Source organism: Sorex fumeus, unplaced genomic scaffold (genome assembly GCF_029834395.1).
Source record: "Sorex fumeus unplaced genomic scaffold, SorFum_2.1 ptg000063l, whole genome shotgun sequence".
NCBI classification, from domain to species: Eukaryota; Metazoa; Chordata; class Mammalia; order Eulipotyphla; family Soricidae; genus Sorex; species Sorex fumeus.
Genome location: NW_026606120.1, coordinates 76735368 through 76759382, shown reverse-complemented (window position 1 = coordinate 76759382; position 24015 = coordinate 76735368). Strand labels below are relative to the sequence as shown.

Below are 24015 nucleotides of genomic sequence, written 5' to 3'. Positions count from 1 at the left end.
TCACGGAACAAGGGGAGCAGGGAGGCGGCCTTCAACTTGCACACGTGGGGTTGATCTGGACAAGGACGAGCCACTAGAGAGAAAAAGGAGACGCTTAATAACCAAACCTGCAACTTCTTCAGCCTTCCCTGAGCTGCCCACGGCTCCCTTCTAAAATCTCTTTCCTTTGCTTTCGTTTAAAAGCAACTGCGGATGGAATAAGGCAGTCCCCGTCCCTGGAAGCCGTTAGCAGCAGAGATGAGATCCAGGAACCGCCAGGTCTTGGGGGCACTGAGGGTCGGCTTCCAGCGCCTCTGCTCCAAGCATGCTGGGGTCGCAGGTAGCTGGCGCTGCGACCCCTTTCCCCACAAATGAGGCGGGCAGGGACAGGTTGGGCAGCGCCTTAAATGACGAGTTAACTGCGGGGACGCTGGAACCAGAGACAGAAGACGCCGTCCACAGCTCCAGGCGGTCGACACGCCCCTCCGAACCCCAAAAACCTTGTCCCCAACCGCCTCGCGAGCCCAGGTTCCCAATTCCGGCTTCAGGGACGCCTCGGCACTGTCGGTAAGGCCGCCTTACCTTCCGCCTGCCGCGCGGTGCCCGCGCCTCTCCCAGACCGGCGCCGCTGCCGCCGAAGCCCGAGCTTGTCTCCTAAGCGCCGAGACTGCGGAGCCGGCCCGGAGCGCGGCCTTAAGAACCAGGGCGTGACGTCACGGAGCCCGAGCCTATCGGAGGCCCCGCCGCGGCGGGGCGGGGCGGGGCGTGGAAATACTCGTACCGCTGCCCGGGTGGGTGCAGAGTGGGCTGTTTTTTGCTCCAGCGGTGACCGTTTCATTGGGTCCTTTCGACCATGATCTAATATTTGGAATTAAACTCGGGATTCACCTGGGAGCGAGGGTGAGAGGGGCAGAAGGAGTAACTGGCGAGGTTGTAATAAATGCCAGTTCCGCCCCAGCCCCTCCCCCGCGGGTTCCTCCCGCAGTGCCCACTCCGTTCACCAGGGTCCACTTGAAGATGCTAAGAGGTCTTTCGCTTTTGATTTCCTAATCCAGTGTTCAATTACGTGTGAACTTGGAAACCCATAAGCACCCTTAGCCCATTAGCACTACTGCCCTTCACAGGAGCCAGAAAGGTAGGAACTTGGGTTGGTTGTATTCTGTAAGGGAAGAGCTTTCAGAAGTGTTCATGACTGGGGCCAGAGCCACAAGACAGCGAGTAGGGCGCTTGCCTTGTACGTGGCCAACCAGGGTTTAATCACCAGCATCCCCCAGGATCACCAGGAGTGAGCTAGGAGTAATTCCTGAGCATTCCCCGGTCTGGTCCAAAAATCTCTCATGGGGAAGCTCTAGAAGTATGTCAGCAGAAGACCTTCAACCTTCAACTATCCACTGGATATAGTACTGACTGGCTGCAGTCCACACATCCAGGGCCTTCTCTTGCTACTGTGAAGACAAGTTCTTCACCAGGTGGTTGGTGATCTTGTTCCTGCTGTATTCTCCTTAGCCAAAGCAATATGGTACGTAGAGAATGTGCAGCCCAGGGCTGGAGAGATCATACATAGAGTGCTTGCATTGCATGCAGCCAACCCGGGTTCGACCCCTGGCACCCCATATGGTTCCCCGAGTACTGCCAGGAGTGATTACTGAGCCACAACAAGGAGTAATCCCCAAGCATTGTGGGGGTATGGCCCAAAATTGAGAGAGAGGGAGAGAGCGAGAGTGAGAGCGAGCGAGCGAGAGAGAGAGAGAGAGAGAGAGAGAAAGAATAGCCCACAGGGCCTGACACAGTGACCTTGGGGAGTGAAATAATGGAGGGGGATGGACAGTCATTCACAGGAGCTCAGAGCAGCCCATGTATTGGGCTTCACAAACCAGGAAGGAGAAATACATGAACGAGATGCTTCTGGAAGGTTTCTAGAATTTAGTTACTCCCATGTAGGATTGGTAAAGAGAGGGAACATGACTGGGTGGCATTTTTGGTTTGGTTTTTGGTTTTGGTTTTTCCCAGTGGCACCCAGGAATAATTCCTGGCAGGGATCTGGGGTCCAAAGTGGGTCAGCTGTGTGCAAGACAAACACCCTATCTGCTGTGCTGTCACTCTGGCCCTGGGAGCATTTTCCCAACTGCTACAGCCTAATGCCATCAGGGATCCCTGACCAGGAGGAGAAGTCACAAATGGTCATCGTGACCAAAAGGACCACAGTGACTCTCTGGGGGTGGGGAGAGCATCATCAAAGGAGAGTAGAGTTGAAACTCAAATTGCCTAGTGGAGGGTGGATTCCTGTATTTATGGTGTACTTCGGTGTCAGCCTTTTGAAAGTCTGTACGCTGGCCGGAGTGGCGCGGAACCAGAGGAGAGGAAACCCTTGCCCGCCGGGAGGGCCTGGCCCTTCCTGCCCACCTGCTTCCCATGTGTTTGGCACCAGCCTGCCTTATCGCCTGCTTCTTCCCTTCCCTGCTCAGAAACCAGCTTCCTGGTGACCCCAGCAAAGCAGAGGGCCTCTCCAGATCCTTGAAGAGGACCATAGGAATGTGTTGTAACGCCCTGGTGTAGGAAGGATGCCAGGCTGCTTGTAGTGGGCTCTCAGGCACAGAGCTTGGAGCTGAGCTCAGGAAGCTGAGAGAGGTCAAGACAAATGAGGCCGAGAGGTGAGGAAACACCACTTCCCTGTCCAGCAGCGATTGATGCATGCCAAACTCTGCCAGAGGAACTTTGTTACTTAGCCTCCCCTCCCCTTTCTTTTTTGTTTTTGCTTGGGGGCTACACTTAGTGGTGCTCAAAGGCTCCTCCTGGTCCTGGGCTTGAGGGTCACTTCTGTGGTGCTCTGGAACCATGAAGTGCAGGGATCAAACCTGGGTCTCCAGCTTGCAAAGCAAGCATGCAGCCTCTGAGCCATCTCCCCTAGCCTACTCTTCCTTCTCCACTATGTAATTCCACCCATGAGTTAAGTACAGTTCTCTACGAATGTCTTTATCTGGGGACCACACTTGGTTCGGGTGTTGGTAGAAGGGGAGGACAGAGTGTGCTCTGGGCAGTGCTCAGGGCACCATGCAGGCGACAGTGGTCATCAAACCTGGGCCTCCAGCATGCAAACATGCATGCTAGTCCTCTGAGTTATTTCCCTAGCCTAGTACATTTCTTCGTTTTTTTCGGGGAGGGGGGGAGTGGTGAGGGGCATACCCAACTATGCTCAGGTGTCACTCCTGGTGGTGCATGGGGGACCACATGGGATGCCGGGGACAGAACCTGGGTACACTATGTGCAAAGCAAAACAAGTGCCCTACCCGCTGTACTATTGCCCCAGTTATTCCTTTTTGTGTATGTTACTTCGGGGGCCACACCTAGCTGTGCTCAGTGCTAAGCGATCACTCCTGGCAAGGCTTTCTGGGACCATATGGGTGCCAGGAATAGAACCCAGTCAGCTGCAGTGCATGGGTATATACTCTATCTGTTATACTCTCTCTCCAGTGCCTCCAGTATAAGGTATTCTAAAGAGAAGAACCCAATGCACAAAGTTAGGTAAACTTCTCCAAGGACACCCAGCCCAGCAAGAAGCTGACCAGAACTGACTTTAGTTTGGTTTTTGTTTTTTGAGCCCCCCAGTCTCCCCTCCCCCCCCCCCCCCCCCCCCCCCCCCCCCCCAGCGATGCTCAAGGGTTACTCCTGGCTCTGCACTCAGGAATCACCCCTGGCAGTGCTGGAGGGGAAAACATATGGGATGCTGGGAGCCCTAGCCGGGTGGGCGGGCTCCACACTAGCTCTAGCCCTGTCCAGAACTAACTTGATCAAATGTTACAATGACCTTTTAAGGGAAATTGCAGCAAGGAGTGTGTTTCTTCCCCCTCTTTGAAACTTTGTTATTTCTCGGGCAACTCCATGACTTCACACCAGGCACAAAATTGTCACTTGACTGGCTGATAAAAAAACTGAAACTGGCAATCCCAGGACCCTTCATCTTGTGGTTCGCCAGGGAAGGTGTTGATGAACAAATGGTGAAGGAGGAGGGTAGGGAAGGGGGAAGGAGGGGATGCTCCCCGGCTTGTCAGGGCAGTACCACCATGTGGGCCTACCCCAATTTATCTCCTCTGAAGGGGAACTCTTGGTCACTCCCCTGGGCTGCCCTAGATCCTGTGAGCCTCGCTCTGCTAATTAGATCCTTTTGTTTCCCTGCAGTCTCACCCAGCAGTCCTTCCTCCCTCCAAGATCACAGCCCATGGGAGATTCACCCAGGGGGCAATTCAGACATTGAACCATGGTGTGGTTCCAGCTAGGTGCCAAAGCCACCCCGTTTCAGGTCTACAAGCCTGAGTGGGATGAGTCAGGAGCTGCTTTGAGGGAGATGGCAGGTCCATATGCATTTGGGGATTACATTAGGGAGGAATATAGAGGATGGACTCAGGAGCCAGGGGTGTCACTCCACCATGCAATACACACCTTACATGTATGTGTGAGGCTCTGGCTCAGTCCCCTGAACCAATGAAAGGAGGAAGAGGAGGAGATGGGGATCTGTGTCACTGGAGACAGCAAAGCTGGGGACTGTGCTCCACGGGACTGGAGGCAAGGTGGGGCTATAGATGAGAGTGGGGAGGAGTCGCTCTGGAGGGGCTACCCACTTGTTGACATTAGAACCAAGGATGGGGTGATTAGGAGTCAAACATTCAAGAGAGAAGGACTGGCTGAGCCCTGGCTGCTTCCCTCTTCTGGCAACCCACTAGCATCAGATCCCAGCCCCTGGATCCGTGCCTGAGCTGTCACCCCGACCAATCTGAGCCCCAAGGCTGGGGGCTGGTTTCTTTCAGCTAAAGCTCTGCAGTGCCAGCACCATGACTGGCTCACAGGAGGCAGTCAGGAAATCTTGCATCAGTTGGTGAATGCATAATGGAATTTTTTTTTTGGGGGGAATGCTTGGGGGAGTGGATTTGTTTTGGGGGCACACCCAGCAATACTCAGAGGTTACTCCTGGTTCTATGCTCAGGGATCACTCCTGGTGGGCTCACGGGACCACATGGGGTGCCAGGGGTCAAACCTGGATCAGCCATATGGAAGACACGCACCCCACCCTATCGCTGAACTATGATGGAATTATTAAAAGGCCTCAGGGCAGTTCCTGAGCTTCCTGGCTTGAGGTTCTGGGGATTCTCTGTTGATGCTGGGTTGGCCATCATTCCTGAGCTGGAAGGAGAGTATATCAAATATGGTCTCCCCAGTACCACCAAGCATCAGTCCTGAACACAGAGCTAGGAATAGTCCCAGAGCACCACTAGATGTGCCCCACCTCACAAAAAAGAATAAAATAGACCGGGATGTGGCTCAGAAATAGAACACTTGCTTTACATCTGAGAGGCCTGAGTTCAAGTCCCAGTATCCCAGTTCCTTAACAACTGGCTGGGCATAGCCCTCCAGCACCACCTCAAACAAACCAACACAAAGAAGAGAAATGGAGAAGATGTAGCTTAGCTCTTAGAATGAATGATAAAAACAGCAACATTAAAAAAAAAAGGTGGAGGAGACAATGTATAGGAAATAGCTTGCTTTGCATGTAGCGAACTGGATTCTTTCAGATCCCCAGCATCCCAAGTCTGCCATGAGTGATCCAGAACACAGAGCCAGGACTAAGTCCTGAGTACAGCCTGCTGTGCCTCAAAGAAAACAAAACAAAAATAAACATGTAAAATTGCCCTTTCTCACTACCAGCTAGTCATTCTGTGGCAACCTTCTCCAAATCAAGACCCAGAGTTGGGGCCAGGGCTGGAAAGCAGCAAATGCTGCCCTCTGGTGGATTTATTTGTCACTGCCTATTGCTGAAGAAAAGTAGCGGAATTTGTGCCGTCTCCTGGAGCCTTTCCTACAGTTTGGGTTTGTAAGTGAAACATGCACCCTTTTCAAGTTTTCTTTATTGTGGCGAATTCAGACTTAAATAAACATAATTTACACCGAAAATTTTATTTCCGTTACTGATGGTGCAGAAAAGGCTGAGCGGAAGGAAACTTCAGAATGAGGAAAGTAGGGAAGTTCCACCATGCTGTGGCAGTGTCTGCAGAAAATGGATCCACGTGGGGACAGATGTCAGCGGACACTGCACTGCCCTGGAGTCTGCTGCTCAGGGAAGGTCTTGGGAGAAGGCAGAGAAGAAGTGAATGAACAGGAAACAAAGCAACAGGGGCTTGAGAGATAGTACAGCGGATAGGGAGCTTGCCTTGCATGCAGCCGACTGAGGTTTTGATTCCTGGCATTCTGCATGGTCCCCTGAGCACTGCTAGAAGTGATTCCTGAGTGCAGAGGCAGGAGTAACCCCTGAGCACCACCTGGTGTGACCCCATACAACAACAAAACCAAAGCACATTGGATGGTTGGTCATTCTAATAGATCCCTGGCCCCTGTGTGGTCTGCGGCCTGTTAGCCAGTATGCTACTTGCCCTTCTCTCTGTTTCTCTCTGAATAGCCTTTCCAGGCCCAGGGATGTCCATAGGGTCTTGGCTATGCTTGTCACCTACAGACTGGACTCTCCTCACTGGATTAGAGAACCACCCCCCCCCCACACACACACACACACAACAGCCCCATGTGGACTGCTAGAGGGCGGGAACTCAGTGATAGTTAACCTCTGTGGCCCAGGATTTACCTACTGTCAGGTACATATCAGGGTTCCAAGATAGATCTCAATGAAACTGAAGAAAAAGAGAGAAGAAACGTATAGGAGGGCAAAGAGTGGTGCAGAGAATCAGATGGTCAGGTTCTGCTCCAGGCTGATTTGTTTCCAATGCATGATTGTCTTTTTTTTTTAATTCTATTTTGGTGCCAAAGTGATCATACATTGGGGCTGGAGCAATAGCACAGCAGGTAGGGCGTTTGCCTTGTACACAGCCAACCCGGGTTCAATTCCCAGCATCCCATACGGTCTCCTGAGCACTGCCAGGGATAATTCCTGAGTGCAGAGCCAGGAGTAACCCCTGTGTATCTCTGGGTGTGACCCATAAAGCAAAAAAAAAAAAAAAAAAAAAAAAAGTGATCATATATTGAGTACAGAACCTTGCATGTGGTCAACCCAGGCTCAATTCAATCCTTGGTATTCCATATGATCTCCCGATCACCACCATAAGTAGACCCTGAGCACAGATCTAGGGGTAACCCCTGAGCATCACTGGGTGTGGCAAAAAAATTCTATTTTGTTGTTGTTGTTGGACATCAAACCCAGATCAAACCTTGTTGAGGCTGCTGCACTACCCCTGTGTTATATCCATGCCCTGACCTTTTGGGTTTGGGGATCACAGCCATCAGTACTTAAGGACTACTTTTTGTGGTGCACTGATCTGGCTGGTGCTGGAGCGATAGCACAGCAGTAGGGCGTTTGCCTTGCACGCAGCCAACATGGCCAACCCGAGTTCGATTCCTCTGCCCCTCTCGGAGAGCCCGGCAAGCTACTGAGAGTATCTCGCCCGCACGGCAGAGCCTGGCAAGCTCCCCGTGACGTATTCGATATGCCAAACACAGTAACAACAAAGTCTCCAATGGAGACGTTACTGGGCCCGCTCGAGCAAATCGATGATCAGCAGGAGGGCCTTTACTTTTACTTTACTTTTGATCTGGCTGGTGATGTCTGAGTAACCATGTGGTACGGGGATGGAACCAGGACTCCTGTATGCAAAGCCTGTACTAAGTTTTTCGGGTGATTTCTCCAATTCCCACTCCCTGCTATTTTCAAGGTCAAAATTCACAGAGCTTTACTATAATCACGTGACAAAGCTGGCATCTCAAAGGTTTTCTATTTATTTTGGGACCACATCTCGTGGTGCTCAAGGGCTATTCCAGGCTCTGCTCAGGAGTGACCTCTGGCCATAATTGGGGGACCATATGTGGTGTCGGGGATTCAAATCAGGGTCCACTGCAATGCAAGCATCTCTTCCTTCTGGCATCTCAAGTTTTGGGATGTGGGGAGCTGAATGAGCTGTTCAAGTAAGATTCATCAGCAGGCAGGTAGAAAATTGCTCTGTGGTCATCTTTTGGAGAATTTAAAAATTTATTTTGGCTTTTTGGGTCACACTCGGTGATGTTCAGGGCTTATTCCTGGCTCTGCACTCAGGAATTACTCCTGATGGTGCTTGGGGAACCATATGAGATGTCCAGGATCAAACCTTTGCGTGCAAAGCAAAGGCCCTCCCTGCTCTACTATCTCTCAAGCTCCCGTGGTCATGTCTTGAAACCCTTTTATATGGTGGAAGCACCAGGGACCTAACCTGGGGCTTCATACTCAAGAAGCCTCTGACGTCTTGAGCTCTAGCTGCAGCCCCAAACCACCGAATCGCCTAATCTTTGAATCTTTTTTTTTTTCTTTTTGGATCACACCCGGCAATACACAGGGGTTACTCCTGGCTCTGCACTCAGAAATTACTCCTGGCGGTGCTTAGGGGACCATATGGGATGCTGGGACTTGAACCCAGGTCGGCTGCGTGCAGGGCAAATGCCCTATCCACTGTGCTATTGCTCCAGCCCCTAATCTTTGAATCTTGGTGTGTAAGGGCAGGATAGTGGAGCTCACCTCAGGGGCTCAGAGCCTCCACTCAAGCGGGTACCATCTCACACCACTCCTGTATCTCCCAGAAAGTGTTCTCCATGCCCCTTTCCACAGCGCAGCACCCTGACTCTGCCCAGCCTCTCCAATGACCTCCACCTACTGCAGCCCCAGAAGGACCTGGCAGGGTGGGCAAGGAGAGCTGCAATGGAGAAAGCCACCCACATCTTCCTGGTTGGGGTGTGGCAGTGACTGGGCCCACCCAGTGCTGGGGTGCCAATGGAACATTTGCTGTTGGCCCTGCAAGGGGACCCAGCAACTTAGTGTCTCCCAGTACTGAGGTTGGAGGTTGGGGGCAGGACGGCAGGATTGCCACATGGGCTATATTCTTGAGGTGGTGGTCAGGGAGCCTCCTTGCCCACACCCCACAATGCTGGGATGGTCAGTGGGAGGGAGCGCTGGACTTTGTGATAACAGGGACCATCCCAAGATGTGAGGCAGGGGCCCACTGGGCACCCGAGAGTGTCCACATCCCCACATCAATGTCCTGTTCTGGGCATGTGCATTAAACAGCAACGAAAGAAACTAAGATAAGTGGAGAAAGACTTCAGGAGAAAGGGGGAAAAATCATCATCTTGACGATGTTGGTGCTATTGGTGGGTCCTTTTTCTTTTTAATGAATAAAAAGCCCACACTTTGATTGTATGTTAGCCCCACCCCCCAGGTCCCTCTAGGCCCCTCTAGAGGGAGAGCACACACAGGATTACATACATGAAACCCCATCACCATATGCCCCCTGTGCAGTGCTTGGGGTAGCCCTCCCTGGTAGCCGCCAGCCCCGCCAGACCGAAGCAGCACCCCATGGCCTGGCCCTCAGAGGAACTGTGAGAACAGTACTGCACGGCCCAGCTCACTGGAAATGGGCCCAGATTCCCAAAAAAGGAACAAACATAGCATGCAACCAGTTCTGGGCTATTTGACATATGCTGCCCCAATAACCAGGTAAGCACAGAGAAAGCTAAGATGAACCTATTCATATGTTAGACTTACCACTGGACCATCATCCATTAAGTCAAAGATTACTCAATGGAAAAAAGGACCTAGAAAAGAACTCAGAGAAAAGAACTGGGGACAAAAAGTATTTTTTAGTCTAGAAAGTCTATAGAAAGTCTGGAAGTTTCCATTAAATTTATGCGTCAACATTCAGAAGCCGGACCAGAGACATCGCGCAGAGGTTAAGGCACTTACCTTACAAATACCAGGTGTCACATATGGTTCTCGGAGTGCTGCCAGAAATCATGCCTGAATGCAGAGCCAAGAGTGAGTCCTGACCACTACCAGGCTTGGCCCAAACTCCAAAGAAAAGAAAAGAAAAGAAAAGAAAAGAAAAGAAAAGAAAAGAAGGAAGGAAGGAAGGAAGGAAGAGAAAGAGAGAGGGAGGGAGAGAGAGAGGAAGGGGACTGAAGTGATAGTACAGCAGGTAGGGTACTTGCCTTGCACACAGCCAACCCAGGTTTGGTCCCCGGCGTCCCCCAGAGCACTTCCTGGAGAATTCCTGAGTGCAGAGCCAGGAGTAACTCCTAAGCTTCACAAGGTAAAGGTAAAGGCCCTCCCGTTGATCGTCGATTTGCTCGAGCGGGCCCAGTAACGTCTCCATTGGAGACTTTGTTGTTACTGTGTCTGGCATATCGAATACTCTCGGTAGCTTGCCGGGCTCTCCGAGAGGGGCGGAGGAATCGAACTCGGGTCGGCCATCTTGGCCGCTTGTAAGGCGAACGCCCCACCCGCTGTGCTATCGCTCCAGCTTCACAAGATGTGACCCAAAAAAATAAGGAAGGAAGGGAAAGAGGCAGAGAAGGAGGGAGGCAGGCAGGCAGGCTAGAGAGATAATACAGTTAGTAGAGTACTTGCCTTGCATGTGGTCAACCTAAGTTAAATCCCCAGCACCCGGTATGATCCCCTGAGCACTGTCAGGAGTGATTTCTGAGCGCAGAGCTAGGAGTGAGCCCTGATCGCTGCTAGGGAAATGAAGAATGTCTATTTTGGGGGTGGGGGGGGTGGGGATCACACCTGGAGTTGTGGGAACCAGGAGATGTGCTGTATCCGTAAGGTCCATATTATCTCTGGTTGGAAAAGGGAAAAAAAAAAAATCTAAACTCACCAAGGTTCTATGTGGAAAAAACATCTAAACTCACCAAGGTTCTGTGTGGAACAATAACAGGTAAGGTAAATGTGGCACAAGGCAGGCAGGGAAAGCTTTAGCCTCCTGGTACCCAAGGGCAGAGAGATTGACCTTTTGGTGGCCTTGTTGACCAGATCATGAGTGGGCTAAACTTGTGATCCTGAGTACAGTCAGAGATGAGTTTATAAAGGCTAAAGTCACATCCTAGTCAGATAATGAGTAAGAAGCTATAGGAGATGTGATTAGCCAAAAAAAAAAAAAAAAAAGGTTACAGAAGCAAAAAAAAAAAATAAGCTAGTTAATGGTTAAGTTGGCTATGGTCATGGAGAACAATTGTCTCGCGCTTATGGGAACAGTCATGATGTGGGGGGGGTGGTGGTGGTAAGTGATTCTGGAAGCCAGACAGTTTATGGGTTGTACACCTGACTCTTGGGGTAAGTGATTCTGGGAGCTAGACAGTTTATAGGCTGTACACCTGACCCTTGGGGCAGGTGTAGAGAGGAGCTCCCTTCTGCTGGCAGACTAGGAGAAAACAGAGCGAGTCCCTGATGTCAGGAGCCCTTATCTCACCACCTCCCAGTTCACCATCCGGACCGGGCCAGCGGACTCCAGCGGCCTCCTCTATTGCTGCCCCTGTGATTGAGTCGGAACCGCACATGGTTGATGCACCTCACAGACAGGCACACGAGCCACGCGTCCGGGCGGCGCCGCGGGCGCCCGCTGGGGTTACTCCTTCACTACTCCCAGGCATCTGCATCCCGGCTGGGCTGCTGGGCGTCCCCGCCCCGCACGTGCCAGATTTCCGTGCGGGGGAGAGAGAGGATGGACCCTAGGGGAAGAAGGGCTGGACTGGGGAGAGGGGCAGGGTGGGAAGTCAAGCCCCCCGGGGCCCCGGATGCATTCGAGAGTGCGAGGAGGCAGAAGGGCCCTGAAGGGAAGGAAGGCTCGCGGCGCCGCAGGCGGAAGGCGGGTGAGCAAGAGGGGAAGGAAAAGGTGGTCCCGGCAGAGCGTCCTTCCGAGTGGCCGCGAGGGAGTCGGGGGGCCCGCGCTGTCGGCCGGTCCTACCCCGCCGCCTCCCCGCCGGGGAGACTCGGGGGACGCTCGCAGGCCCCTCTGGCTGCGCCGCCCACCCCCGGATGCTGCCTTTGCCTCGGTGGGTCCCAAGGAGGGGCTCGGGCCCAGCCCGCCAGGGCTCTGGCGACACACAGGCGGTGGCGGCGGGCGGGGGCGGAGCATGTAAATTGGAACGGGAGTGCCGGGCCGAGCAGCGGGCGCGGCCTTGGGGCGGTTCGCGGCTCGAGACGTGGAGGGCGGAAGGCGCGCGCGAGCGGCGCGTGTGGTGCGAGTCGCTGGTCCGCGCGGGAGCAGCGCCGAGGTGGGCGCATGCGTGCGTGCTGGCGGCTCACCGTGAGTTAAAAGTGGGCGCCGTGGGCAGGGCCAGGCGCCTGGCGGCTGCTGAGGTATCGCTTCTCGGCCTTTTGGCTAAGATCAAGTGTAGTATCTGTTCTTATCAGTTTAATATCTGATACGTCCTCTATCCGAGGACAATATATTAAATGGATTTTTGGAACTAGGAGTTGGAATAGGAGCTTGCTCCGTCCACTCCACGCATCGACCTGGTATTGCAGTACTTCCAGGAACGGTGCACCCCTCTTGGGGAAATCAGTGCCAGTTGAAAGAAAAGAACTTTTTGAATTTCCTGTAACTGTTTAATTTGTTTCTTGTTACAAGAAGACAATTTTGCTCTTAGGTATCCCATACAAGTCCGTATGTTTTTCTCACCCAGTGTCATTACAACAGATCGTAGGCTGAGGGCATTCCTACTAGTGACCATCAGATCCAACCAAGATGTACTTCTGCTGCAGCCCAGGTGCGGAGGGGCAGAAAGGCAGGTTCCTAGGCCTCTCTCCACCTCATGTGTGAGGAAAAGCATTCCCCAGGTCCCCAAAGCCTCTGAGCCCAAGCAGAGGACAAGAGCCTTTGACGTGACCTGAACGAGAGGCTAGAGGATGTGGGCAGATAGGGAGAAGGAACGTGGAGGGAACAGTCACCATTCACATCACATGCAGTTTCAGGCCCGGGGTCCTCTTTGAAACAGGCTCTTCAATCTCTTGACAACTGCACTTTCTGTGGGTCCAACAGTCGCAAGGCTGTCCTGACATCAGATGGCAAACACCTAAACCTCTGGACACACGTGCGGTGTACTTTGGAAGGAGGCTGGGAGCGGCCCGGAGCCCCTGAAACTGTGGCCCTGTTGGCTCACCTTGATCGGTAATCCTGGCCACTGTTTCCTCGGAACGCTGTCCCCTGACTCGGACTCGTACAAACCAGGTAGAATGCAGACGAAGATTGCTCCCGGTCTTCTGAGTCCTCGCTTTGTTTTGCGGGACCACAGCCCTGCGCGAGCAGGTCTTCCTCCGACTGTGTGTGTGTGTGTGTGTGTGTGTGTGTGTGTGTGTGTGGCTCCGGGGAGCAAACCGCCCGGGACCTTGGTGCTCGGCACGAGCGTCTGGACCTGTCCTGTCTCCGGCTCTTGTCCATGGGTGCTCACGGGCATACTCCAGGCTCTGCGCTCAGGGGTCACTCCTAGCGGACTTCGGGGACCCTCTGAGGTGCCGGAGGATCAAGGGCGCGGCAAACGCTGTACCCTCTTTCCTGCCTTCCCGGAGGTCTGTTCTCTCTGGGTGGGTCCCAAGGAAGGGGCTCGGCCCCAGCCCGCCTTGGCTCTGGCGACACCAAGTCGGTGGCGTCAGCGGTTCCCTGGCGGCGGGCGGGGGCGGAGCATGTAAATTAGAACGGGCCTGGCGGCCCCGAGCGGCGGGTGCGGCCGTGGGCTGGTCCGCGGCTCGAGACGTGGAGGGCAGAGGGAGCGCGCGAGAGGCGCGTGTCCGGCGAGTCGCTGGTCCGCGCGGGAGCAGCGCCGAGGTGTGGCCGCATGCGTGTGTGCGGGCAGTTCACCGTGAGCTGAAAGTGGGCGCCGTGGGAAGGGCAAGGCGCCGGGTGGCTAGTGAGGTATCGCTTCTCGGCCTTTTGGCTAAGATCAAGTGTAGTATCTGTTCTTATCAGTTTAATATCTGATACGTCCTCTATCCGAGGACAATATATTAAATGGATTTTTGGAACTAGGAGTTGGAATAGGAGCTTGCTCCGTCCACTCCACGCATCGACCTGGTATTGCAGTACTTCCAGGAACGGTGCACCCCTTTTGGGGTATAAATTGTGTCCAAGAGAAGTGCCTCACTGTTTCACTACATTAGGCTACTAGTTTTATTTTGAGTTGGTTTTTCTTTATGGCAAGTATTCTTTGAACGTCTTTAGTTTTCTTTTCGACTCTAAGGAACCAGTTTTTAATAGGCTTTTCTTAGTATTATTATCAATATCCTTGTTTGGCATTTTGTTAATCTCAGTTTATTAAACTTTCTGACTTTGGCTAAGTGTCAGGACTATGCTACCCACCAAAATTTGTATCTCAATAAGGTTTAGAAGACTCCATGAGAATCAGGCATAGGAAATTCTGGTGACTTCTTAAGGAACTGTTTGAAATTTGTTGACAGGAATTTAGCCGTGGAGAGTTTGGAGTAGGGAAGGGAGACTGAAATTTTGCCCAATATAGATAGGGAAAGACTGGCTGAAGAAGTTTTTATTTTAACCCTAGGATAAGTGGGAAAGAGGGGGATCAAGTCTATTCATAGAAGGCCTAGGTACAATTAGTGAAAAAAGGAAACAAAGGAAAAAACATTAAAAATTTTATTCATAAAAAACTAAGTCCAAAATTCAGTGCTCTAGCCCAAGGAGTGATAGGATATTAAAGTAGTATTATTTAACCTGGTTGGTACTTAAAATGGCCTTAATTGATCACTATAATTAATTTATGGTGTAATTCTCGAATGCTGTTAGTCATAATTCAAAGTGAAAGCCAACCAGACTGTCAACGTTGAAGATGTTTGTTCGGCTTCTGGTAAAAGGCTGAGCGGGTATGTGTAATTAATAGGGATCTCATGGTGTCTGGGTTGCTGGGCCCTTCATTTGTACTTATATCTAACCAACTAAAGAATAGTGAAATAAAAGTTGGTGGCCAGAGTTGTTTCATGCTTAGGACACAAACTTTTTTTTGGGGGGGGGGGGGGCTGGGGGACTTTTTGGCTCACAAAAACCCCCGGCAATGCTCAGGGGTTACTTCTGCCTCTGCACTCAGGAATTACTCCTGGCGGTGCTTGGGAGACCATATGGGATGTAGGAGAATCGAACCCGGGTCCGCCGTTTGCAAGGCAAACGCCCTACCCTCCGGCAATGCTCAGGGGTTACTTCTGCCTCTGCACTCAGGAATTATTCCTGGCGGTGCTTGGGAGACCATATGGGATGTAGGAGAATCGAACCCGGGTCCGCCGTTTGCAAGGCAAACGCCCTACCCTCCGTGCTATCGGCCCGGCCCCCACATTTTTCTTTACTTCTTTTCTTTATTAAATGCTTACTGGACTACTTGGTCCTTGCTAAACTACGTCGGGCTTCGAGGGTGGGGGTTGGGGCACTTTGAAGCGGTCAGGAAGTGGGTCCCGAGGCGGGGCGGGCCAGCGCCGTTGGGGCGGAGCGTCCCGCCGAGTTGTCCCGTGGTGCGTTCTCGCCCTCGCTCCCTCCTTCCGCGCTTTCTGCAGTTTCTGCATCCCCTCGGGAGAGACGCTCCCTGATTCCTCTCTCTCTCGTTTTTCCTATGGGAGGTCGGGGACGAGGCTCCTTGCTTGTATTATCCTAAACCAGGCGTATGCGCGGTAAGTTTACCTCTGGCTCTCTTGGGAGTGCGGTGTATTTCAGATCCTTTTTTGAGGGGCGGGGTGGGGCTGGCGATTCCGGGTTTACTTTTAGATCTGCTCTCAGGGGATCACTCCTGGTTGCGTTGACTTGGGGGGACCGTTTGGGGTGGCAGAGACCTAACCCGGGTCACCTGTATGCAAGGCCAGTTGCCCTACCTGCTGTACAATACTCCAGCCTCGGGGACTTGAATCTTTTATTGGGCTCAGCCTCAGTCTGCTTTGCCACCAGGCTCATACCCGACTTGGGAGTAGAAAGGGGCTCATTCCCTTCCCTGAGAGAATGCCTCTCACACATGCTCCCCTAGAGACCCTTCATGTTTTTTGTTTGTTTGTTCGTTTGTTTGCTTTTTGGGTCACACCTGGCAATGCACAGGGGTTACTCCTGGTGGTGCTTGGGGGAACCATATGGGATGCTGGGAATCGAACCCCGGGTCGACCACGTGCAAGGCAAACCCACTGTGCTATCACTCCATCCCCGACCCTTCATGTTTTGTTTTGGGTGCACACCTGACTGTGGCTTACTCCTGTCTCTGCACTCAGGGTTCACTCCCAGTGAGGCCCGGGAACTGTATTTGGTGCTAGGAATCAAACCTAGGTTGGTTCCCAGCAAAGCAAACACCCAAACACCCTACCTGCTATACCATAGAGGCCCTTCTTAAGGGCATATGCCAGAAATCTCCCTCTTGCAGCTGAGAGGTCCCTGGATTCCAGACCAAGTGAGTTCTCATTAGTTAAGCCCAGGAGTGCGCCTGCCCACCTCATTCCACCTTCACTCTGGAGTTTTTGGGGGAAAACCTAGACTTAGTCTTGATCCTTCTAACAGACTGCAGACGTTCCTAACTGCAGAGAGCCTCCCCTAATCTTGCTTCCCTAGTAGCCCCCACCCCAGAGAACAGTGAGGAAGATGTTTATGGTTCCGTGAAGAACTATTTTGGGGTTTTTGGGGTTTTAGCCATACCTGTCGCCAGTCTTGCTTCTCCCGTTTGGAAGAATTTGCCTTCCTAGTAAGGTAGTGCCTTGAGGAGAAATGAAAGCTTATCTGTCACAGCCCTGCCACCCTACTAGATTGCCTGCCCCCCCCCAACCCCCATAAGAGTCCTCTTCAGAATCCCTAGTGACTCTTACGGAGAAGGGACTCTGGCCTGCCCCACTCTCTACCCAACTTCCTTTCCTAAAATAAATGAGTATGTTCAGCAGCTTTCACAGAAAAGCAGCAGCTCAGCCCTTCACTTAGGGAAGCCCTTTAAAGTGAATAACTTCCGCTTTTCTATTCCCTCTGTAGGAAAAGCAAATAGAGCACCTGGGATGACGTCAGGAGATGAAATGCCAGGAGCTTTCCGAGAAGAGACTCGAGTCCTAACTGCTCGGTTGCTGCTGAACTGAGAGTGTGACTCCTTGGCTCTCTTGAGAACGTAAAGCCCCTGAACTTTGTTCTGTTTGAAAAGCTCTCCCTGAAGGATGTTCTCCCAGCGGGGCTCTCTGGTGGGCGAGAACAGGTCCATCCTACCCTCCACCACCACCCCCAGCCACAAGGCTGCCAGCTGCATCAGCTCCTGTGGCAGCAAATCTTTCTGTTCCTGTGTGCCTTGGGACAGATCTGCTGGTGCCAGCTTTGTGACTTGTCCCACCTGCCAAGGCAGTGGGGTGATCCCTCAAGGTGAGTGGCCCAAGGCACAACATAGGCTGGAATCAGGATAAGTTTCCATTAGCCCGCTGGCCAGACCCCCCGCCGATGGGGTTGGGTTTCCAACCCCTGAGCCCCGAGTTTCCGGCTGGCCTGAGAGATTCTGACTCTCCTCAGGTCAGAGCCCTGGCGCGAGGGGTTCAGTGACACTGCTTGCTTAGCAACCCTGTGTCTCAGGAGCCCGAAAGTCACAAATGACCTTTCCAAAGAAGCTAGGGGGCTCTGATGTGCTGGTTACGGGCAGAGATCTTTCTGCCTATTATCAAAAACCTCACTACCACTCCAGAGAGGGCCACGCTGCGCTGCCAGTGTCCGTAACTAAGCCTGGCGCTTCCAGTCTGCCCTGAAGCCCTGGTCGCATGCCGCTGTCTGTAGGGGTCATTCTGGGCGGCTGACACAGGAAGTACTTGTCACGATCTCATTGTGGCCCTCCCTCCATCCTTTCTCGCCACAGAGCTAGAGAAACAGCTGGTGGCCCTCATCCCCTATGGAGACCAGAGGCTGAAACCCAGGCGCACGTAAGTTTTCCCACACACCTTGTCTCCCGCCTTCCACCTTGGGAGCTGTTCCTTTTTGTCTCCCTGGTTCTGTGACACTCTCCAACCCCACCCATCTCTGGCTGGTTCTCTCTGGCTCCGGTCTGAGAGTTTACCACCTAGCCCCACCCCACAATCTGGGTCTGGCAGTGCCCTTCATAAGACATTCAGTGAGAGGCTGTGGATATGGCTCAGTGAAGAGCACCTGTCTGGCATGTATGAGATCCTGGTTCGATGCCCAGCACAGCCAAAAAAAAAAAAAAAAGACAAAAAAATATGACATGCTATCTTCTCTTTAATGCATACCTCAATTTGGAGTTGGATCAACAGGTAATGCCCTATTTTGAAGATTAATGGGGTTTTTTTCTTTTGGGGCACACCTGGCAATGCAGGGTTACTCCCAGCGGTGCTTGAGGAACCATATGGGATGGGATGGTGGGGGTCAAACCTGGATTGGTCGCATGCAAGACACGCACTGTACCTGCGGTACTATTTCTCCAGTCCCTGATAAAATTGAGAACTTTGAAAATTCAGATGGACTTCTTCTAGTATAAGAGCTCACATTCGTTGCACTTTTGCTATGCATCAAGATCTGGCATTAGTGCTTTTACAGGCATCAACCCATAGCAAACTCTGTTAGGTAAGTAAACTAATCTCCATTTTTCAGATAAGAACTTAAAGATTTTGGGGTGGGGCATGGTGTTGCTGAACTTGTGGGTGCCCAGAGCTGAGAGATAGAAACCAGGCTGTGGACCAGAGCAATAGTACAACAGGTAGGGTGCTTGTCTTACATACATACAACTTACTCAGGTTCAATCCCCAGTACCACATATGATCCCCCAAGGCCCATAAATAATGATCCCTGAGCACAGAGCCTGGAATAAACCTGAGTACCTCCTAGTATGGTCCAAAGAGGAAAAAGAAGAAAAGAAAAGGAAGGAAGAAAGGAAGGAAGGAAGGAAGGAAGGAAGGGAGGGAAGGAGGGAAGGAGGGAGGGAGAGAGAGAGAAGCAGAGACAGAGAGAAAGAGACTGGAGTGATAATAGTACAGCGGGTAGGGGTAGGGCATTTGCCTTGCATGTGGCCGAACTGAATTCAGTGCCCAGCATCCCATTTGGTCCCCCAAGTGCCACCAGGAGTAATTACTGAGTGCAGAGCCAGGAATGACCCCTGAGCATCACACCCGTGACCCAAAAAGCGAAGGAGAGAGAGAGAGAAAAGATAGAAAGAAAGAAAGAAAGAAAGAAAGAAAGAAAGAAAGAAAGAAAGACAGGCAAGCAGGCTACCTGCCCCCAGTCCAGTGCTCCTGCCCCCTCTGAGCCACCCCTGCACCTGAGCTGTGCATCCATGGGGGCAGTGGGGGTCAACAGCAAGCCTCCCATGTGGCGAGCACTGCATGAACCCCACCAGTCTTGGCTCTCAGACCTCTAACCTAGGTCCTGCTTTCCCACAGGAAGCTGTTCGTGTTCCTGGCAGTGCTTATCTCCCTGGTGACCAGCTCACTCTTATCCTTTGCCCTGTTTCCTCACTCCATCTCTGTGCAGCCTGTGGGCCTCAACTCCTCCACGGTGGCCTTCGACCAGAAAAAGGTCTACATCAACATAACGGTGCGTGGGCGCCTGTGCCCCAAAGCTCCAGCCACACCCTCTAACAATGTTTCTTAGAAACAACCCACGGATGGGAAACCAGGGATCTCGTGGCACCCAAAGGGGAGAAACCGGGAGCAACCATGGCCCTCACAGCAGATACGAAGTTGGAACTCTCCTCAGCCTGAAGTCAGAACCTGGGATAGAGAAAACACCATGGGGGTGACTGGGACTCCCTGGGCAGGCAGGACTGAAGGAGTCGAGGAGGATGAGGCTAGACCTGGAGCCGGCTTGGTATCTGAGTAAAAGCTGACACCCGAAGGACCCGTGAGAGAGAGCACAGTTAGGTTCTTGCCTTGTATCCAGCCGACCCCGGTTCTACTGGTTCTATCGGGGCCCATCTATGTTCCCCCTTTCCCCCCCAGCACTATTAGGAGTGATTCCTGAGCACAGAACCAGGAGAAATCTCTGAACGCAGCTGGGTGTGGCACCAAAACCAAAAAGAAGACAGAGCAATACTCCTGACACTGGTGCTCACCAGCTGACGCCCCTAAGGGAGGGAGAGGGACTGAGGCTGGGTGACTGGGATGCATCAGCTCTCTGCAGAGAGGGCCACCCTCAGATCTCCTTGCTTTCCTCCCCAGAGCATCTTGAATATCTCCAACAGCAACTACTACCCGGTCACTGTGACCCGCCTCACTATCGAAGCCCTGCATGTGGCCCTGGTGGTGGGTCAGGTCTCCCTAAACCTCAGCCGCCGCGTCGGCCCTTTGGCCACTCAACAGGTGATTCCCTGCTCCCTGGGCTGCCCTGCGCACCCGTGTGGTTGGGAAAGGCGGGGTGGGCATGGGCTTTGGGGCTCACTCTGTCCACTGGACCGACAGATGGTGTATGCAGTAGCCACCGGGATTGCGGACGAAAGCACACAGTGAGTACTCTTCTGGCTCTCGGTGTAGCCTCTCTCCTGGGATGGAGACCAGGCTGTTTTGGTTTGATGGTGGTGGTGTTCATTTGGGTTTGAAGTTTGGGTATTAGACCACACCTTGATGTAAGTTTCAAGAAAAGGCGTGTGGGCCATGGGACATGAGTGTTCGGTGGCCGAGAGCCACTTCCCCAGGCTCGACGATGGAGACGAGTGGACGGACAAAGGACCAGGGGAATGGAGAAACAGGACCCGGGCCCCAGGCTGGTCGGTAGTCAGTTTATTTCTCTCTTTTCCCTGGCGTAGTCTGATCTCTCCCCTCATGACGCAGTTTTAGTTGTAATTTTGATCGTAGTCCCAGTCATCATAGTTTCGTCATCCTAGTCTCCTCATAGACCTCAAAGTCCTCCCTTTCATTATATCTTCTTCCTCGTCTCAACATAGTCTCGTAGTCCTCTACTTCCAGTGACATGGCATCCTCCAATACTCCTCCTAGTCCCCAAAGACCTCAAAATCCCAAAGTCCCTGTTCTCCTCTAGTCTTCAATGTCTAGTCTCCTCTTATCCTTTACAGCATAGATATGTAGAAATCATGAAGGATGGGAATACATAAAGGTGAGGTTGAACGTTATCCTAACAACAAACAGATGTAAAGTCACTCCTTTAGGAAATTAACTCGAGGATAAAATCTCATCTGAGGGCTCGGTATTCCAGATTTCTGTAATCCATCCAGGGTATATTGCTTTCTCCTTTCCTCAGCTAGTAATCCATTTAAACAATAATTGTAAATTTACTTCTTATAATATTTCTAGCAATGTCATTTTGTATGGACACAGTAAGAGATATACTAAGCTTAAAGTTTGGCTTTTCCTGGGGAAATCTCACTGTATATTCTGGACCATAGTCTTCAGGCCAGGTTAGTCTTTCTTAACCCCAGCAGGGTCCTTATTCAGTTACTTCTTTTTGGATCATGACAGTTTTTCCATGAACGTTTTGTTAACTTATAGCTAAGTATTATGGCACTTGGCCTGGCCCATTTGATACCAGGGTAGCTCACAGCTTGCCCTGGATCCATCCAGTCCCTCACTGGGACCCTGCTTTTGGGGTGCTAGGAACTAAGGGCAACTGAGGCTTAAGTCACATAAATATGGATGCCCAGGAGTAAATATTATTTTGGAGTCAATTAATTCCCATGTTACAAAGCATAGCATGAACTGTCTTCCTGTGTCTATACAAAAAAGGACATTGCTAAATAAATCATGCAAATGACATAAAGGAAAGAGAAAAGCAATATAGGATTATTAGTGCTTGATGGAATTGGGTGTGTCTCAGGGGCACTGTTGTGGGAATAGCTCAGTAAACCTAAGCTTACTGTGGGAGGAGCAAGGACAACCCAGTCTTATCCAACACCTTAAGGTGCTCAGGACTTTGCCTCGCTCTGGGCTGGGGCTTGCTCTTGGTGCTGCTCAGTGGGGCGTGCACTGCTAGGCTCCACCCATGTCTCCTCCATGCAAAGCAGGCATGCCCTTGCATTAGCTCAAGAGACCCAGAAACTCAGCTTCTACCCCAAGACTCCCCTTGGAGTCCGCATTGAGCCGCAGTCTCGGGTAAGACAGCAGTGGACAGGCACACCAGTCCCCAGTGCCCCATAGAATGGAAAACAAACTGGAATGTGATTAATCCTGAGAAAATGTCACCCTGGGCCCTTCAGCAGAAATCTGCAGAGTCTGGGAGGGACCCATCAGTGCCTGCCCAGAGCCATCAGGGCCTTCAGGAGTGAGATTGCAACAGGTGACAGGCTCAGGGAGACAGGAGTGGGGAGAGGGGCAGAGAGGCACTTTCCCACCTCCACCTCCCACGGCCGAGTCCAGGAGTGAGCAGGCTGGGATCTACAGGGCTTCTCCGCCTTCTGTCCAGTGAAATGTGGGTTCATGTGCTCTCTCTCTTTCTCTTTCAGCAAAATCTGTTCCAGGCAGGAATTTAAAGTCCACCACGTGCTTTTGCACATCCAGTACGTAGCACACGGAGCTCTGTGGCCCCTTCTGTGATTCCACTTTCACCTGGCTCCCCTCGTGGCTGGAGAGAAAGCCGTCCAATCTCATCTCAGGATTCTCTGTTGGTTCTGGGAATCATAGGTCTAGCCCACCTTGTTTACAAGCTATTGGGGTGACCACCACAGAACTATCTGGAACAGGGGCCGGAGTGTAGAACACTTGCCTTGCATGTGGCTGACCTGGGTTTAATCCCAGACATCCCATATGGTCCCCTGAGTGCTGCCAGGAGTAATTCCTGAATGCAGAGTCAGGAGTAACTTCTGAGCATTGCCAGGTGTGACCCTCCCCCCCCCCAAAAAAAAAGCACCAGGAGTGATCCCTGACCACAGTCAGGATTAAGCCCTGGGTACTACTGGGTGTTATCCCCCCCCCCCCCCCCCCCCCGCCAAAAAAAAATAGTGCGGCTTCTGGCTGAAGTGCCTGGGCAGAGTGGGACACAGAAGAGGGTATAAGGAGGAGGGGAGGGCAGACAGTTTCCTCCCCCCAGACACAGCAGTGATACCTGCTTCCTCTCCAGGGGCACACTGACTTACTCCTGCCTCAGCCATTCGGAGCAGAAGGTCTTCGAGAGCCAAGAATATGTGGACTGCCATGCAAACTCATCACTGGCCCCCATGCCGGCCTCTCTCCTGCTCTGACCTGTCTGCTGTCCCTAAACTCCAGGCACAGGAGATGCAGATCTGTGCCTGCGACTATTCCATGCTGCCCAAGGAAGGGAGGGCTAAAGAGACTTCAGAAAGGAAAGGCTTTTGATTCATGCTGCCGTCACCCCCAAATCCTTCAGCATAGACAACTTTCTGTGTTACTAAACTGCTTGCTCACATGCTTACACACTCAGACACCCACTCACACTTCACTCACCTGCTCACATACTCAGACACCCACTCACACTCAGACCCTCACACACTCAAACTCATCCGCTCACATGCTCACCCACTCACACACCTGCTCACACACTCAAACGCTTACCCACTCACACACTTAGACGATGCTTCCTGCTCACACTCACCTGTTTACACATTCACTGATACACACGTTCACACACTTAGGCATTCACATGCTCACATACACACACGTGTTCACATGCTCACATACTTAATGCACCACAGGAACAGAAGCTTCTGCCCTCCTTCAGATGCTGCCAGCAGGGATGGGCCTCCAAATTCTCTTTGCCGTCACTCTGTGAAGCTAGACCCCACATACCCTCCAGGTCCCCACTGGGCTACAAGGAGAGACGGTTTTGTTTCTTAGCTGAGCAGGAACAGTTTTGCTGGCTAAAGGTGACTGATTTTTAATTATCAGGCAGAGATGACTCATGTGGTGGCAGCCGCTAGACCTGGAGCAGGATGAAGAGAGGGGGAAGAGGTGAGGGAACCGGGTGTCAGGCTGCCTGCGGGAACAAGCAAGCGGAATGGAGGGCATCCTGTCTAAAGGGGTTTGTGTCGGGAATGGGGAGCAAGGTGGTGCTGACAAAAGCACAGAAGTTCCAGAAGGCCAGGATGTCGTTAAGTGACAAGGTTTGGCTTCAGATGAAGCAAACTGTGCTTGCTAAGTATGAATAAAGCATAAATTTAAGTTTCCTGTCAGCAGGAAGGGAGTTGTTGGACACTTCCCAGTTACTGTCTGTTCTGCATGTCCCTGGGGGCGTCAGCCCTCTTCCCAGGTCTCCTGCCCTGTATTTCTGGCTTACTCACAGGAGCACAATCTCCCCTCTTATATCCTACCTCTGAATATCATTCTCAAACCAGCGCTGC

The 24015-nt window shown here is 52.2% G+C and overlaps 1 protein-coding gene and 2 non-coding genes across 3 annotated transcripts; all 3 read left to right on the top strand.

Annotated features, from left to right (window-relative positions):
• The first annotated feature begins 12135 nt into the window (after positions 1–12135).
• On the top strand, positions 12136–12326 carry LOC130036395 (U2 spliceosomal RNA). Its single transcript, XR_008794423.1, has one exon. It is a non-coding gene; the product is annotated as a U2 spliceosomal RNA (small nuclear RNA).
• A 1361-nt stretch (positions 12327–13687) lies between these two features.
• LOC130036391 (U2 spliceosomal RNA) lies at positions 13688–13878 on the top strand. The gene has a single exon (XR_008794419.1). It is a non-coding gene; the product is annotated as a U2 spliceosomal RNA (small nuclear RNA).
• Positions 13879–16829: 2951 nt separating this feature from the next.
• On the top strand, positions 16830–23740 carry TMEM106A (transmembrane protein 106A). The gene is made up of 7 exons (XM_056127818.1): positions 16830–17138; positions 17620–17683; positions 19154–19307; positions 19931–20071; positions 20171–20214; positions 22165–22218; positions 22779–23740. Exons 1-7 carry the CDS (start codon positions 16940–16942, stop codon positions 22897–22899), a joined length of 777 nt encoding a protein of 258 aa, XP_055983793.1. The 5' UTR covers positions 16830–16939; the 3' UTR covers positions 22900–23740.
• Positions 23741–24015: the final 275 nt, after the last annotated feature.

Bases quoted from the DNA above. Each gene is read 5' to 3' on its own strand.
- TMEM106A (XM_056127818.1), top strand. From the start codon at position 16,940: ATGTTCTCCCAGCGGGGCTCTCTGGTGGGCGAGAACAGGTCCATCCTA. The intron at 17,684-19,153 runs GTAAGTTTTCCC...GCTTTCCCACAG, and splicing joins AGGCTGAAACCCAGGCGCAC to GAAGCTGTTCGTGTTCCTGG. The intron at 20,072-20,170 runs GTGATTCCCTGC...CTGGACCGACAG, and splicing joins GCCCTTTGGCCACTCAACAG to ATGGTGTATGCAGTAGCCAC.